Source organism: Semicossyphus pulcher, unplaced genomic scaffold (genome assembly GCF_022749685.1).
Source record: "Semicossyphus pulcher isolate SPU_LCO1_2020_fin unplaced genomic scaffold, fSemPul1.0.p SCAF_1, whole genome shotgun sequence".
NCBI lineage: Eukaryota > Metazoa > Chordata > Actinopteri > Labriformes > Labridae > Semicossyphus > Semicossyphus pulcher.
The window spans coordinates 14,940,422-14,957,877 of record NW_027211603.1 but is presented as its reverse complement, the minus strand read 5'-3'; the positions used below and the strand labels follow the sequence as shown (position 1 = coordinate 14,957,877).

Below are 17,456 nucleotides of genomic sequence, written 5' to 3'. Positions count from 1 at the left end.
TTCCAGTAGCTCAACATCAGCATTTTAAAATCAGCAGTTACTCACTCTAAATATATTAGATTTGTAGTACCAGCTTTGTCTAACGGCCCGATCTGATTGTGTAAAACAAAACATCTGTGAAACATTTACTGTACATCATCTGTGAGCCACCATGCTGTGTGCTGTCACATTCAGTTAACTGTTAGATTGATCCTACATACACAAGTATGTCATTGGATCATTTACTATATATCATGTAAATTAAACATTTATTACTTTCATACAGTACAGATAAAAGACTCAGGTCCATGTCAGCTTTAAGAAAGAAAAAGAAGGGGAAAGAAACACTAGTTGGAGCATCATAATTAGGACTATTATACAGCACTGCTGCATAACACAAATATGTACACTGTATAAGCTGATTCCAGAGCAGCTGGAGCCTGAAGTTTGCAGCTCCAAAAGAGTAACAGTGAGGGACCACAAGCCTCCAGTCAGAAAGCATATTCTGTCAATCATCACACTCAGGGTGACCCTCTAATAGCAGATTATGTAACATTAGTCTATACATTAGTATCTTTAAATGTCTATGCAAATGTCTGATATATCTTTTACTATTAACTCAATAAACCATTCCATCCATCTATTCTCATCACACTTATCTTCATCCCCACATTCAGTGATCTCTGTCATTCAAGATATAAACTTAATCGCCCTCTTTTTAATCTCAGTTTAAAAAGTAAAAGTGTCTTGTGAAAAGTGAAAGGGGCAAGAACTACTTTAGCTGGAGAGCTGATGTCATGACATAAAAGATAATGTTGACAAATGATTTAGTGTTGAGGCTGTGCTGAGGTCCCAACATGTGTTACCAGCTGGTCAGAGGCTGCCGATGTTGGGGAAGCTCTTCAGCTTCTCTGGGAAGTCGTCCTTGTAGAGCACCGGGTCGGCACGGTGTTCCACCACCTTCAGGGGCATTGTACCGAAAACCGATGCAAACTTGTTGATGCACTCAGATCTAGGGACAGATACACAACTTGTTTATCAAAAAGCAGGCTAAAACCATGCACTTATTTATCAGCTTTTGATCAGTAAAGTTTGCTAATTATATACGTGGATGTGGAGGAGGTCTTTACCTTTTCTTTCTCATTTAATATCTAAGCCAGAAGTTTTTATCAGTGTTTAACTAGTTATTGATGTTGTGTGTTTATTTATGCGCAGCATGGAGCCTTCCTGTTTACAAGATTTGTATGGCTTGAAAAAAAAAAAAAAGATTGCATCTGATATTAGAGGTGTAACTGGAAAAACTAAAAATAATAACATGATAAAAAATTCCACCCAAATTTTACGTCACTGAGCAAAAGTTGTTGTACTTCCTGCTGCAACAAGACACTGTTGAGGCCACTGCAGCTCAGGAAGTAGAGCGGGGCCTGCCAATTTAGCACAAGATTGGCATGTTGAAGAGTCCTTGTGAAAAATACCGAACCCCAAAATTGCTTCCGACACTTTGATGTGCGTGTATGTGAATGAATTTTCCAATAGATACTGATGAGCAGGTTGACACCTTGCACAGAAGCCTCTGTTTTCTATATATGAATGTTTGTGGGAAAGGGGTAAATGGCATGCAGTGGTAATAATTGTAGTCCACGGAGGGTAGAAAGGCACCACATAAGTGCAGTCTATTTACCATTAACCACTGTTGAATGCAGTTTACTGTGAACAAAGCATCCTTGCAAACTGAGCACTACGTGGGAGACAATGCTGATACACTGTTGCTTATTTTACACACCTGAGCAGGTGAATGAAAACCCCTTAAAACATATGCAGTTTGATGGTTAGAAATTGAAATTTGTACTGTTATTTCCCCCTAAGTTTAAATCCAAAAATAAGTATCTAAAAATATTGTAATGCTGAACTGAAGCTAAATTAATGATGTAGGTGTAACACCTAAAAAAAATCCTTTAGTTAGAGACGAAAACAGAAGAACGAGAGATTTCAAGTGGCGATTTTTACCCAAACACAACATGAACATGAACTGAACATCCAAAACAAAGCGCCATACCTCTCCACCATGTGCGTCTGATCCAGAGACAGTCCATCAATGGCGGTACACTCAGGGCACTTGAACTTTTTCCTGGGGGTCACCTAGATAGAAGCAGAACAAAGTCACATCAGTAATGTCTGCTCACTTAAACTGTTTGTTAAACCTCAGTAGCCCCTCCAGAAGCTAATAAACTGTCCAGTGTGTTAAAAAAAAAAGTCAGTGACATGCTACGAGGGCCTTTGTTGTGCACAGGGTGGGGGGGGAAAAGTGTCTGAATTCTTGGGAGAGATGATGACCGCAGACACATGCCAGCAACAAATGCTCTGAAAATGTGAATGTGTGTGCAGAAGAAAATGAGAAAGTGAGAGAGAGAGGAAGAGTGAGTGTTTTCTGAAGGAGATATTGTGGGAGGTAGAGTCCTTGTGCAGGGGTAGGGAAGTGTGGAGCTTATGATTTGATGGCAGGGTGTGTGTGAGCCCCCGTGAGCTTAGGAAAACATACTCAGAGGGGGAGTGCCAGTGAGTGACACCCAGATAAGGGAGGTTAAGGCTGGGCTTTAGCCTGCACCTGGGCACAGTCATTGAGATGAGGAGGAGTGAGGGAGGCAGTGAATGAAGGGTGAGAGCTGATCAAACCCAGAGATGCTGGACTGCTCTGTCAGGCTTCAGCCTCCCCCTGCAAACTTAAACAGAGACCAGTCAGAGCTATGAGCGTACCTTTATGGGGGCTTTGCCTGTGATGTTAGCCACCAGAAAGTTCATGGCAATATCTTCACAGTTCATGTGAGCGTCCACCCAGTTCTTGATGTCTCCTGGCATCTTGTATGTGTACAAATAGTTGAAGTACTGGAATGGAAACAGATTCATAACAACAAGATCAACAGGTGTCTTAAAGATAAACTGCAGACTCATAAGTCAGTGTGTAAGCTTTGAAGTAGAGGTAAGTCCATCACTGTAATCTTATTGCCTTGAATCTTACAAAAACCCAAAAGCAGAGCTCTACTGGAAATGTTCTAATCCTTTCTACAAATGCTTTCCCTCGTCACCTTGTGGTAGAAGGCGGCTCCTGTTAGAACCATGGACACCTCGTTGGTCCACTCCGACTCATACTTCCACTTCCCCATTTCATGGTCCCAGAGGTGCAGCCGGCCTGGATAGCCCACCAGCCTGTCTGGGAACTCCCTCCATACCTGGAGCAGGACAGAAGAGAGATTGTCAGGCATTTGTCAGGGAAGTGAACTAATGTTAGAACTGGTGGCTGCCACTATAAGACAAATGCTACGGGAGTATTCAATATTGTGTCTTAAGTTGCACAATCACAACTGAGAGTCAAACTATAATATTTTCAGATTGACGTGGCTTTATAATTGACAGAATATCCAAGGCCTGACACCAGCAGCTTGTCTGATCCTTCTGCTGGAAGAAAGCAGTCATCTTTACAGACAGACAGCTCCTCTATCCTGGCTGCAATTCCATGTAATTATCCTTAAACTCAGAACAATTTATTAAATAGCTTCTAAATGGATTCAGGTGAGTGTGCTGGGCTAAGTGGGGCTGGGCAGGTATGTGGGCATGGAAAGCATCAGCTATAAACCTGTCATCATTCTTCACACATCAAACACATTCAGCAGGCCTTCAAATACCCAACTAGCAGAAAATGAGACTGTAATCTCCCTGAATGACTTTAAACTCTGGGATCAACTCGAAATTGTTGCCTGCCAAAGGATGGGAAAGTATGTCAAGGTAAGAGTCTTTTTTCTTCTCACCTCATAGCCAAACTGTAGTTCATCAGATGTCAGCATGATGATGTCGTCATCGATTGCAAGCACGGCTTCTGTCTCAATCTCGTCATAGGGGAAGAAGCGGTTACTCAGCTTGTTCTCTTTGGTCCGCACGACTTTGAGAGGAACACCGATCTTTGGCCAAAGAGACTCTGCCGGGAGGAAAACAACACAACAATAGTAGCCACAATTATAATTTTGTACTTGTAAATAACAAGCTGGAACAATTCAGTTGATTAATTTGCAACTATTTAAATAATACAGCAACCAACAACTGCAGTGGTTTAAACCATTTTCAATGAAAAATTTGCAGTTTGTAAACATTTTTGCTGCTTAAATCTGTCCTTTTTTATATTAAAGTTGGACATCGTTGAAATTTTGGACTATTGGTCAGACTAAATAAGCTAATTGAAGATGCCACTCTTGGCTCAGGACAATTGTGCTGGTCATTTTTCAATATTTTCTGACATTAACCAAAACATTTCTAATTGAGAAAGAAATCTGCAAATGTATTAATAGGAAATGATTGTTATTTACAGCCGAAATAAAAACAGTAAATATACATTGTATAACATTATTTTCATAAATACCATTGTAAAGGGATTGAACAAGATTACAAATATGGCTACTATCAGTGCCTATAGATGGGTAAGGAATTATGATGTCATTCACCACTGACAGAGATATTTGAAGTGTGTCCCAGCACTGGAAAAAATGCTATTGGAGTTTAACTTCACTTACTGACTCGTATCGCTACGCTAACCTCAAGCACGTGCAAATCTAACCACACTACTGTTCTTCATGAGGCAGATCCACAAAGTGTTGTTTTCAGAGGAGCCTTTCAAAGTTGTTGGGTAGTGTCCATGGCACGGACTATGGCACAGACAGATCACACAGAATGTGTCCACTCATTAATGGGGTAACTGGGGCCTGGCAGGCAATAAGAGAAGCTTCTGGTCCGTCAAACCACGTCTGAAGTCTTCTGTCAAAAGCTATTGTCAGGAAAAACGCTAAGTTAAACACCAAGGGTTTCTTCTTTCACTCCGTCTAAGTTGCTGTCATCCCTTATTTTACAAGGTTGGACAGAGACAGTTGGAGTGAGGGAATGATAGGATATTATCTGAATTTTAAAACTTCAACCAAGGGCATGGGCCAAAATGAACCAACTATTGATTCTTCTGTGACTTTTTAAGAGTCCGTGTTCTGAAGAATATCTTATAGCTTTCATACATGCCATCTGCATTTATTGCAGCTGTGTGGCAACTCAACTCAGCTGCTTTATAGCTACAAGATAGCATTTATAAAACAGATAAAAGACAACTTGGTTTACACATTGTTATTTAGACTCACAACCTGTAGAGGTTTCTTTTTAAAAAACAGGAGGATGGAAGCCGAATTGGGAGCCAGTAAACACATCAGCTCAAGGCTTGGTGTGAATAGGGAAGAAATCTGCCTCCATATTGGACTGAGCCCCATAAGTCTGACCCGTCAATGGCCTCTTGTTAATTCTAATGGGTCACAAAGCTCCAGCCAGGCGCCGCTGATGCCTCTAATGAAAAGGCAACTCACAGCCACGAGGGAGCACTTCAAAGTCTTCTCATTACCTCATTATATTAGCTAACTCCTACAGCAGCAGGACCAATGGAAGTCCTGGTCCAGAACAATCTTTGTCTGAGTTAAGCCGTCAAAGGGTAAGAGAACTGTTGTGTACTTAATTGCCATATTTAGATTAATAACAAGAGGGCAAGGTGCAATAAATAACGACCAATAACTTACCACGACACATCTTTGATGGAAGGCTTGTGTGTGTATGTGTGCCTATTTCTTATCATCATTATCATCTCAATTGTTCTGTTGTGGCGCTACCATTCAGCATGTTGTTGCAGCATTTAATACATTTGCGTCGACACAATTATCATGGACGAGCAAAGAACAGGAAAAGCTAGGAGGCGTTTTAGATCGTGAATTAAGTTGGTTTAACCATGCAAATCATGTAATGATATCTTTCTTCAAGCTTTTTGAACTTTCTAATTTTAATGGGAATCTTTTATACTCACCCTCAGGAGGACTCTTGTTCTGGTTATTCCAAACAACCAGGAGCTTAGCCAAGCTAGGCACCTTGGAGATTTCAGTGATGACTCGGAAAAGACTCTCAACGCGATCGTAGGTCAGCACCACTGCAGTGAACCCAGGTGCCCTCGGTGGGATGAGCGGCAAGAACAGAGGGCTGTTCACACTGGACCACTTCTGCACAAGACAGAAAACAAACAAAAACACTGACTGTTAAGTAAGGCAAAGCAAACATGTTAAATCATCCTTTTTCATCAGTTCTATTTCATTTTCATGAAAGTAGAGCCTCGTGTCTTCTGAGTCAACCCTGACTGTCATTTTTTCCATGGTTTAATACACTGTCGTAGTGCTTTACTGGACAGTGAGGTCAACTGCTGTAATTTCCAGATGATAGATTTTATTATGGAGCAAGAATCATCCTATAATAGGCTCTCGGGGGCTAACAGAGGCACAGAACACCAAAAGCTTCCAGTCAGAAGCCAAGTAAAGCCTACACAAGCAGCAGAGAAGAAGTACGAGAAAGACCAGGGAGGAGTTTGCAAACAAGACAACTTGGCTACCCTCTACTCGGCTACCTACTGATCTCATGATGACGGGTCCTCTGGGGTGCAGAAATTGGAACTCAGCTTTTCTGTCATTGCTCCCCTTTAAAACTGCTTGTAAACCTTGGGAGCCCCACTGACTCCTGCTTAGATCAAGTGACACTGTTAAATACAGGAAGCCACAGGAGAGTCTTCTGATGGTAAGTGTGTACTAAATTTTAAACTTTTAAGTTTAAGTCTATGAGCCAAGTATTAGTTTTGTATTTACTATGGTAGTTTCTCTGAAGATAAATAAAAAGACAAACCATATCTTTTTTTTTTAAGCATGTGCTGCTATAAAAGTTGCTAATACAGCAGGGTTCACTCTTGATAAACTTCATCAAAGGCTTCAAAAATGTTCCACCCTGGTTACAGTGACAATCAGTCTGTGAACGGCACATAGAGCATATCTAACAGTAAATCTGTGGGCTTCTTGAAGTACATATAAACCCTGTTTCTTCTCTGGTCCAAGGTGGCCACACAGTGATTATGTGGCTCTTCCAAAGGATCAACACAAGTCTGTCAACAGAGACACAGCCACTGCCTTTTACACAACATCAGTCACCCTGCCACCAATAAAAAGTCACTTTATTGGCAAGTGGAAACTTCCTTGTGGTCATTCTCACATTGTCAAACAAGCGGAGGGGAAATAATTAAACTAACACATTGACGCAGCAGCAGAGCTGCATTAAAAACAGAATAAAAGAGGCAAAGACCACTTAAGTCATTTGTCAAAGTGAATACATTTGATGAAAAGAAAGCCGCAGCTCTTTAAATCACCAACAGATCTAAAAGAAGTTAATGGGTTTTTTAAAACTCTAAATTAACTAACAAAAAATGATCTTATCTTAATCCTTTTTAAACTGCTTGAGTTGCACTTCATTAATCTTAGACACTAGAGCCCCCTCAATAGAGACATAGCCTGGGGGCATATTTATATGAAGAAGCGCCAGCCAGGTATTCAGAATATATCGCCTTCACACATCTGTAGAAACACTTTAACATTCCACTAAAACAACATATATAAGTACTACTTATATTACATTATTACTAATGGAAACTGATGCAGCAGCACAGCTGTGGTAGATTTAATGTTATATTTCACTTTATTGCTTAACGATAGAAAGATAGAGTATGATCAATAAGTATTTAAGACAGTTTTTTATTATTTTGACTCTAAACTAGATTTTAAAAGGAAATGACTCTGGGGTTTAAGTGCAGACTTCCAAAAACAGGCAGATCAATGTCTAAATATTCACAGACTGTACTGTAACTTTCAAACAAGATAGTGATCAAATAAAACTTTCATATGCCTAAGTGTCAATCACCACAAAACTGTGTTAAACTGAAATGTGACAGACTGAGATGAATATCATCCTTACAAGTATACCCACTACCTACAACTCCCAAACAAAAAGCAGCTTGTCCCTTATTCTGAAACCCCCCTCCAAAAGGCACCAGCAATCCTGGGAAATGTGCTTTCAATTACCAGCCTAAAGACTACAGGAGGAGAGGGGGGGTGGAAATGTCTGCCTGATTTATTTAGTCCTCTGTGCAAGTCCTTTTCACCATCCATTCACTGAATCCATCTAGAAAACACTTCATCTCCCATCTCAGGCAGGAATTGGCAAAGGTCTGAACCCTGACACAATTAACCTCCTCTGGGTCTGGACAAAACTTGAGTGATACTGATAGATGGGATTGGGGGTTGGACGCTCTGGCAAAACATTTTGACACAAGTGGGCAATGTCAAGTGTAAGTGCTGATTAATGAGCTACCTGATCAGAGAAAAAAAACCTTGGTCAAGAGTGAGCAGCTGCTTGACTGTAAACGTATAAACCCTGAATGACTGAAGAACTGTGGTGCAATACTGAAATTACAAATATCAGAAATCACTGCTCAGAGTGCTGCTTGTGTACACTAATGCAAACTGATGTGAGTGCCATCTCTCTGATGTACTTATACTGACAAACTTGTAGACATCTGACAAAGGCATAGTCGCCGTTATGAATCCACACACATGCTCACATGCACACGCCTGCAGCCCACAGACTGAGCATGGAGAACACTGTAGATCAGACTGGGCTGATTAACAGCTCCTGAGAGATGGTCGCCCAGCCAAGCTGTCTGCAGCCACAAACTCCCACAACCACAGGGATACTAAAACACACACACCATTCTTCACATCCAGCGTACTCGCTACAAACACAATGACTCAGACATGCAGGAACTTATTTTTCACCACAACGGAGGCATCCTCCTTGTGCAGAACTGCTGACACAAACTGGCGGCTTCAGAGCTAACTGGGTGTATACCAAACTGTGAAGCTCTGCATGTGTGGCGCTTCAGAAAGAGTTGAAGGCATCTACTGTCACTACGCCACAGAGGCTCTGATTTACAGGAGGAGAGGAGGGTGTGGAAGCTTATGCTGCTCTATGAGCATCTGTACGGTCAAAGCTCTATTCTGGATGGCCGTCATTTAGATGTCCTCAATGCAAAGACTTGTATTACTACTTCAAAGCAGCTCAGTAGAGTAGAGCATTCAGACGGTGTAGATTTTTTAACTGTACGTTGGAAGAGAGCAGACCTCATGGTATAGATAAAGCATATTATAGTAATCAACAAATATTGGAATGTTAGGATTCAATAATAAAATTATCTTGCAAATGGCTAAAAGTAATGCTACGTACCACCACAGGAGGATTGTTCCACTGCTCGTAGGTGCGTGCTGCATATGGGTAAATGCGGTCATTGATGATCTGGAGCGTTGTCAAGCCAATAGCCTTCATGGAGCTGAAGTAGGCCTCCCAGAACCAGCGTGCCTGTGGACAAATGGAAAAGACTTCTTAGAATGCATTAAGAAAAATAAAGAAGGAAACTAAACAGCCAAAACAAAGCATGCCGAGAAGATCAACATTGCATATCACATTTGACAAATAAACTCTACTCTTCCAATTCAGATGTGTTTACTGGATACATGTAGAATATACACATGGGCAGAATTGGCAGTCGTAAAAACATATGTAACAAAGACATTTGAATATGTTGCATAAAGGTTTCAAAACCCATTTACTGGTTTGAAATTAGCCACTATGATGAAAATGTCAATGAAAAAGTAGCACTGACTGGATGTTCCTTGGCTTGTATGTGTCTGTACTTGAGATTATGACTATGTTTATGTTAAATAAAAACTATATTAATCAAGTTCAATTATTGTTTAACTTGTTATTTCTTATAAGACGTTATCTATATTTTCATTTTATGCTATGGAGTATGGCTGTTACATGTGAGAAGATGAGAGAAGATAACATCAGTGCGAAGTCATAGATTTTCCCATCCAGTATAAGTCTTAAAAGACAATTTTGCAGCCCTCTGCACCCTCTTGACCTTCAAAGTCTCTTCTTCTGAAGCTCTCTAAAATCTCCTCTGACTGCGCCTGTTTCACTTCAACAGATCTCAGATGTGAAAAGCAGACTTTAATGATAACTGAACTCTTAACCCATATCTAAATGTTATCACACTAGCTGCAGGAATATCAACTGAAACGGCCCCCTTTAAAGGAGTAAAAGGAATGCATATGCAGCAAATTTTAGACTGTAAAATATGAAAGTTATAAGCAATTGATCAGCCAATAGTATTGCTTCTGACCCAGCCTCCTTGCCTCCTGCTGGCTCCCTTTCTATTAAGCAACTTCAAGGGACAGTTTAGAGGCAAGAGGACCATATAAGAGTTAATGAAGCTTCAAACAACACCATCTCCTGGAGGCACATCTTACACTGACCCGACACCAGCCCACCAGATCCTCAGTGGCCCACAGTTCTAGGGCAGAGGATGTGACTATTTCAGCGTGTGTGAGGAAAGGATTGAACTATAATTCTATCTTGACCTCATTTTGCATCGCAGCATTGTGCATGTTAAACAAAGACAGGCCTGAGTTTCACATGAATATAACCACTGCCAAAATTGTCCATGCCTAAGTATGGGACGAAACAGAGGAGATGTATAACAACACAAAAACAGCCTTTATTTTTATAGAGCGGGTGAGGAGAATCCAAAAGGACTTTCTAATCTCAGGGGGGAATCCCAACGGCCCATAAATCAGCCAGTGATGAAAGTTTCTTTTCTGAACGGGAGGAGGCAAAAAGCAAACTGTGCTGGCCCGAGGGCCTGTCCCACCCTGCTCCACCCCCTCCCAGCGCTTGCAGGAATTTTTATGAGCAGAGAAGAGGAGACAGCTTTTCAAGACAGGAAGAGAAACCCTGACTCCATCTTCCAATAGCAGCATCTGGAGTTAAGATCGCCACATTGTTTCTGTTTGTATTACTGATGAACAACAACATGTAGAGGTATAAATTTAGCAACGTTGGGATACTTAGTCCATGAGTTGCCCAATTCTCTTACAACAATAAACATAAACATTTGTGTGATGCAACTGTAACTATAACCCTGCTACAAATAATCTCAAGAAATTCTGGTCCAAAAATATATTGTAACTGAAAAGTTACAGTCGTCCGATGCAGATTTTTCTACTTATTTCCTAGTTTAGAGAGCCCCCTCCCACTGCTCCGCTCTTGTGTTGTTTAAAATCATTAAAACACAAGCTCAAAGACCAGAAACATGATCAGAAACAGTGGTCAGCATCACTTTGCTTAACTCGTAGAAAGTTGTCAAGTGCCTGACAGATGATTTCATCTATAGACCAGAATTGGCAGCCAGTGAACTGTGGACAGAACCAGGCAATCATTAAGAGTTTCTGACATAATCAGAAGCAGCAGTGACACAGGGGTTTGTTTCAGTCGTGTGAGCTGCTCACTGGGAATATTGTTTTGCTGAGGATTTATCAGCACTTTACTTTTAACTGTGATCAAAACATTTCCACAAATACATAAACAAACAAAAGTTGTTAATGATAATTACCTAGTCTCTTAGGGTGTAAACCAGTCCTTACTAGAACGGCAAAGTGAAAAACAAACAGGAATTTTGGGTCTAGAGGACCAATTACAGAAGACAACTGCTTTGGCAGGAATAACAAAGTCTTTGTGCTTATGAACATTCTGCAAACACAGATGCACACCATGAGACTGAACTGTGTCCACGTTTACATTTTAGATTTCATTTTCAACTTTGGGCTGTGATGGTCTACTAATTCCTGTATTTGTAAAAGGCAAGGAAACAGAAAAGTGAAAAATCTGGTGGGAAGACCTTGGTTGATAGCACCACAGTACTGTGGAAGCTCTGCAGTACTCTGTCACAATTTGACCTGGTCGCTAATAGGACTCACTTCTTAAGTGAACTGCAAATTAGTCACCAAGAAAAATGTATCAATATTTGTGTGAAATAAAAACCAACCTGATCTGTTTATGTGCATTCACTTGGTTAGTAGGTTGAATTGGGTTGAGCACACAGCACAATATATAAACAAAGTATGAAAGCAAAGGCTGCTGAGCCCTCTGCTGGTGAAACTGATTACATGCATCATCTCCTCAAAATGTTTAGGATTTTCTAGAATATCTACTTGAAGAAGTTAGGATCTCAGCCCACATCAAAAACATTTTCTTGCAAAGACTATAATCTAAATTACCCCTTCTCTTACACCTGGGACGGTGAAGAGTATCTGCCATCCCACATATTTGTCATCTAATGAATGATGGGTCCTATCTATTTTTTTTTACAACAAATCATTTGAGCTATATTAAGTCATGTTTATTAATATTATCATAATATTATTATATTATTGATATTTGTACGAGTGACAATAACTTTTAATATAACATGCTTCAATAGTGAGTGAACCTGACTTAGTCTGTATAATAACTGACTCGACCTCAAAAGTACCTCAGATTTCTTAATACATTCAGGTATTTAAAGAAGCCAAATATTTAGGATATAAAGTAGGCAACTTGCTGTCTCAGCTTATTAAATGAATAAAATACAGGTATGGACACTTTGATGCTTTTAGTGTAGGGGTTAGAGACTGACCTTTGACCAGCTGCATGAAAAAATCTGATATAACTATACACTCAAAGTTTAACTGAATTCATGATAAAATTACTTTAGTAGAGAAATGACTGAGACATGAATAGACTCACAACAATTCAAACCATATGTAGAGCGTGAGGGCAGAGCAGGCAGAGGAGTACCGTGACCAGCATATACAATATAAAATCTATGCTACCAAGTTAGCTGTGAGCTATACAGAGCAAAATACCCCCATCCAACCCGTCCTCAAGTCATGTTTTTAAGCTTGTCTGGTGAAATCCAATCCCAAACCAGTCTCTGAGCCTTTGGCCAGAGAGGACTGTTTGGCTAGTATAATTAGTAAATGGACTAGAGTTGATACAAGGGAATGAGGAGCAGCTGAGCTGGTGCACTTCTCTCATAGATGCTTTCACCTTTGTTTATTGTGGCTCAATGAAGATATCAAATGGAAAGAGAGAGTGAGCAGTCTTCCTTGCTTTTCACTGAAGCTTAAATCAACACAGTTGAGTCTTCTGAAAGCTTTTTAAAATCCAGACTGAGCAAAGGAGGAAACTTCAACTCACAAAAAGTGGAGGTGGTATCCAGATTTCTGTCTTTGGCACATCAGATAAAATTTGTTTTGGCTTCCAAAGACTAGAATGGTTGTTTAAAGGTACACGCACATCTCAAGCATGAAATACAAGCGGTCTAAACTCAATGACAGCATCCCTGACCTTGATGTCATCTGAAACTAAAACTAAATGTAAAGCACTTTCAATCAGTTATTGTGACAGATGATTTCTCTTCAGTTAGACATTTTGGCTCTTACCTGTCTCTGCATCTCTTCAACTTGTCTGTGAGGAATACTCTTGAGGATGGTGTACATCTCTGATAGTTTCTCCTCTGGAATAACCACAGATGCCCTTTGCGGAAACAGAAACATTGAATAAGTGACCTGAAAATGGCAAACTGCCAAACCATATGATTTTATCCAGCTATTCAGGGACATAGACAGACCTCTTCCAGTCTAGTACTTCAGAGAACGGCAGAATGTAGGAGTCAGCGAGGACAACAGGGACACAGCCAGCCTGCAGCACATCACTGAGTGCAGCCTGACCCAAACGTGCCCCTCGCAAAACCACACAGAATGAAGACTCCTGCAAAGACATATTGGGGGGGAAAGATGTTAATGATGATATGTGATTTTGCATTTTACAAACAAACAAAACCTAGACCCAGGATTGTATTTTTGGTTGCCAAATCAACAAAAGTAGCGCATGTAATATTATTACATTCCTGATACTTTTATATTATGTCCAATACATTTGTGTGACCCACCTGCAGGATCTGAGGGTAGTCATACACCTGTCCCTTGTAGCAGCGTTTTCGTGCAGAGGCGGCCCCCTGGGAGAGGTTGCTACACTTGTCCAGGAGGAGCAATGCTTCTCCGTTTTCTTCCTTCAAGCGCTCAAGTTCAGCACGGTACTCTCGATGGATAGCAGTTTGAGAAGACAGAATAAAGTAGCGCCTTGGACTGGGGGAATGGAGACAGGAAACAACCAGTTAACAAGTCATAATATAAAATGTTGAATAAAGATAAGTTCTTCAAGTTGTTGATGGTAACATTTGTATAATTTGGTTATGATTTGTCACTCAAACAATATAATGATAAGATGTGCTAACCCAGGCTGTCGCTCAGGCAGCTCAACATCTGCAGAAAGGGGGCTGTAAACTGGGATGCTGACATCATAACCTTGTCTGTAGGTCCACGTTGAGAAACCGCCTCCAGCCAGTAGCGCTCTGAAACAAATGGACCCAGAATGTAACAATGCTTCAACAGACTAGGGATTGACATAAACTGCAAGAACACATTTTAATACACATGAAGTCAATAATTTGCTTCCTATTAGGACTCTAGCTAGCAACACTGCTAATGCGAGACATGAAGTGACTTCAAGCCAGGTTTAGTTCCCAGGTTTATAGACCCCATATTGTCCACCAGGTGATGAAATGTATTTTAGATTCTGCTGCCCTCTCAGACGATGTGTATATAAAGTGGAAACACACCAACAGTCACGCACACCTGGTTCATAAGGCCTTTTGCCCAATGTAAAATGGACTCCAGCTGGATGAGCCCAGGAAATTCCTTGCAGCTAACAGATAGTGTTCATTGTCTCAAGGCTGCTGAATGTTCATAAACCGAACCTCTTCCTTCCTCAACCATCCCTTGAGCTTAAAGGACATATTGAGACACACAGGCTCCTTGCTTGTGTATACAACCAGATATGAAATCTCTCTACAAAAAGATGTTATCTCCCAATTGCCTGAAAATATATCTTTCGATTTCATCGCTCATTCTTTACACACGTGAGCGACTGCAGTTATGATAAATGCAACTAAAGTTTCTGCTTTGCATAATCTACTGTAGCTTGAAAATGACCTTCCTCTTTCCAGGAAACACAATATACATAAACAACAGTTTTTTGTATTGAACCTATAAGTGGGAAGTTGCAGACTGGAATCCTAAAAACATAAATATTTACAACATGCTTCCATCCTGTATGACATTCTAGATAACTTTTAGGGTATAAATGTCTTTACTGTAGTAGTTCTTAAGCTGATGACATGTTTGACATGTGGCTATTAAAACTCATGCACAATGACTATAGTAGTGACCTTTAACATTGATGCAAATAAGAGTGTTTTTAATCTACATAGTTCCAGCCTGTCAAATCAGTTTCAAATTTATTACAATAAATCACCTACGCGTTTTACTCCACTGTATCAGTTGATCATACAGGATATTTTAGAAGTGAGCTATCATCAGATATTCTAGGTGTCAGAATGATTATTACCATAAAGAACCCACTCTTATATATTAATTTGCTTTTAAGATGTACTGCAGCTACCTGTCTCTGGGAACATCCAAGGCAGTGTTGTAGTCTGGAGGGCCTCCAGGTAACATGTTGAACAGAAGGTGATTCATCCCTTTGTCCCATCTACCAAAACATACAAAAGATAAGTGCTGGAAGATAAAGATTATTTTGACAACAAATGGTAAATGGACTATACATATTTAGGGCTTTTCTAGTCTTTCGACCATTCAAAGCACTTTCACACTACATGCCACATTCACCCTTTCACACACTGATGCCCTGAGTGTCAATCTCCAATTAAGAGATATAGGTATTCATACACCTATGACATAGCCTTTGGGAGCAATTAGGGGTTCAGTGTAATAATGTTCATCAAGAGAGAAGAAAAGTGTAGACAGCAAAGAGACAAGCATTAAAACGGCTAATGTTATTTTCATGTCTATGCCTTGTGTAAATGTTTACCTGGGTAGCATTGCCAGAGCCTGAGCAGTCTCTCTGATCCGAAGGGAGTTCTGATTCAGCACATCAATAGATGGGATAAAAAGGCAAGCCCTGGTGACATCATCAGTGTAAAAGTCACTGTCAGAGATGGCACTTAGCAGGTCATTGTATTCGCGAGACAGTCCAGTACTGCTGATGGGAACCCCTAATTCATCCACAAACTTCTGCAGAGGGTAGATGTAGACCTACAAAAACAATGGGTCATACTTTTAACAAGGAAAACAGCACAATAATGAAACGGTGTGCTCAGTTTGTGCAAGGTCGGTGATTTTACAGTTATTAGGATATATAATTACCTTTATTCTGTTTTTAGGATTGTAGCCACATCTGTACACATCAAAACAGGTGTGCATGCGACAGCTGAGGTCACCCCTCTCAGGAATGGGACTGGAAACAGGCAGATGGACCAGAGGGGCATCATGAACACTGCGTTTATCGAGTGTCCAGTCGGCTGCAGATTCAATGGAGTGGGGCCAAAACTGAAACATCCCGGTGGCAATTAGTCCAAGCAGCACCACGGAAAAGAGGGTGATGTAGTAGATGCGGTGCTTGGTTTTCATCCGCGGGATAAGAGCAGGGCCCCGCGAGCTGTATTTCCCAGAGGCGTACATGCCTGACACCTCTCTCTCTCTCTCTGCAACCAGCCACTGTGAAGACAAACTTCTGATCACTGACAGCCTGGGGTAGTACTGTGTAGTTTCACTATGAAAAACAAGTAACGTTAATACAATGGTTGCATGTTATGTTAAACCAGAGGGGGAAATCCGGTCATCGGTCCCCGAAAGAGCTCTGAATGTTTATATGTCGGGAAGGCAGAGCGTAGACAGTGACAATGAATGGCTGTTAAAAAGACAACTTCCAATTGACGTCATAACGGTTACTGAACCAAAACCAACCGACAAACAGTCCAAATATTAATCATAACGCGACGTATAGGTCTCAAAAACTGTTCAGCTGAAGGTGCATTATCAAGGTGCAACGCCAGAAAAGCTATGAGTTGCTATTTCTCTTAAATGAACTAGGAAGCTAACTTAGCTAACAGAAGCTAACGTAATAGTTAGCTAAACCAGCTGTGTAAACATTCATGCGAGGTTATTATGATTTGATTAACGTCCGATTAACGGTTACAAATCATCATCTTCTAACGTTATACGAACAGGTTTGAGCTACTTACCGAGACGTTTATCGGAATGGGGTTCGACAGTTCAGGCTTAATTCATGGCAGCGGTTAGAAAACAGAGCTACACTTCTTAGTACAGTGTAAATGCTAACTTACCATCAAGCTAACATATAGCTCCGAGAAATAATTCAGTGATACTCGGAAGTCATTATGCTTCGCTTCCGGCATGTATTTTCACTAGGTAGAGGTGCTCTGCTTCCCTCTAGTGGTAATGGAGGTACACTAACATGTTATACCAAGATTGAAGATTGAAGAAATTTATTGTCACTCCGGTTGTACAGGTACAATCCTGTGAAATTTTAGCTTGGGTGCTCAATTTAAAAGGGTAATAAATATGAAAGACATTTCACAGAAAAGTATAATAATAAAATATATAACAAAAAATCAGGAAGCAGTACTAAAATATATATAATACCAAAATATATACAGTTAAGGCAGAAGGCGGAAATACATTAAAAATATATACAAAATATTAATTCAAGGGTCATTGCAC

At 40.5% G+C, this 17,456-nt stretch overlaps 1 protein-coding gene across 2 annotated transcripts; it reads right to left on the bottom strand.

Moving 5' to 3' along the window:
* Window positions 1-575: 575 nt before the first annotated feature.
* Window positions 576-17,053, bottom strand: ext2 (exostosin glycosyltransferase 2). 2 transcript variants are annotated; one of them, XM_069657439.1, is made up of 15 exons: window positions 16,958-17,053; window positions 16,080-16,430; window positions 15,745-15,968; window positions 15,316-15,405; window positions 14,090-14,206; window positions 13,745-13,940; window positions 13,424-13,563; window positions 13,236-13,329; window positions 9,139-9,270; window positions 5,855-6,044; window positions 3,783-3,949; window positions 3,063-3,206; window positions 2,734-2,862; window positions 2,036-2,118; window positions 576-991 (listed from the first exon to the last, which is right to left on the bottom strand). In XM_069657439.1, exons 2-15 carry the CDS (start codon window positions 16,392-16,394, stop codon window positions 853-855), a joined length of 2,160 nt encoding a protein of 719 aa, XP_069513540.1. In that variant the 5' UTR covers window positions 16,395-16,430; window positions 16,958-17,053; the 3' UTR covers window positions 576-852. The 2 variants fall into 2 exon arrangements, with proteins under 2 accessions (XP_069513540.1, XP_069513548.1); XM_069657447.1 differs by having other exon boundaries at window positions 5,855-6,041.
* Between the last annotated feature and the right edge of the window lie 403 nt (window positions 17,054-17,456).

Excerpts from the sequence above, each read along its gene's own strand:
- ext2 (XM_069657439.1), bottom strand. The coding sequence starts at position 16,394 with ATGTACGCCTCTGGGAAATACAGCTCGCGGGGCCCTGCTCTTATCCCG. Across the intron at positions 15,969-16,079 it reads ATCCTAAAAACAGAATAAAG|GTCTACATCTACCCTCTGCA; the intron begins GTAATTATATAT and ends TTGTTTTTGTAG. Across the intron at positions 13,330-13,423 it reads GAAGTACTAGACTGGAAGAG|GGCATCTGTGGTTATTCCAG; the intron begins GTCTGTCTATGT and ends GTTTCCGCAAAG.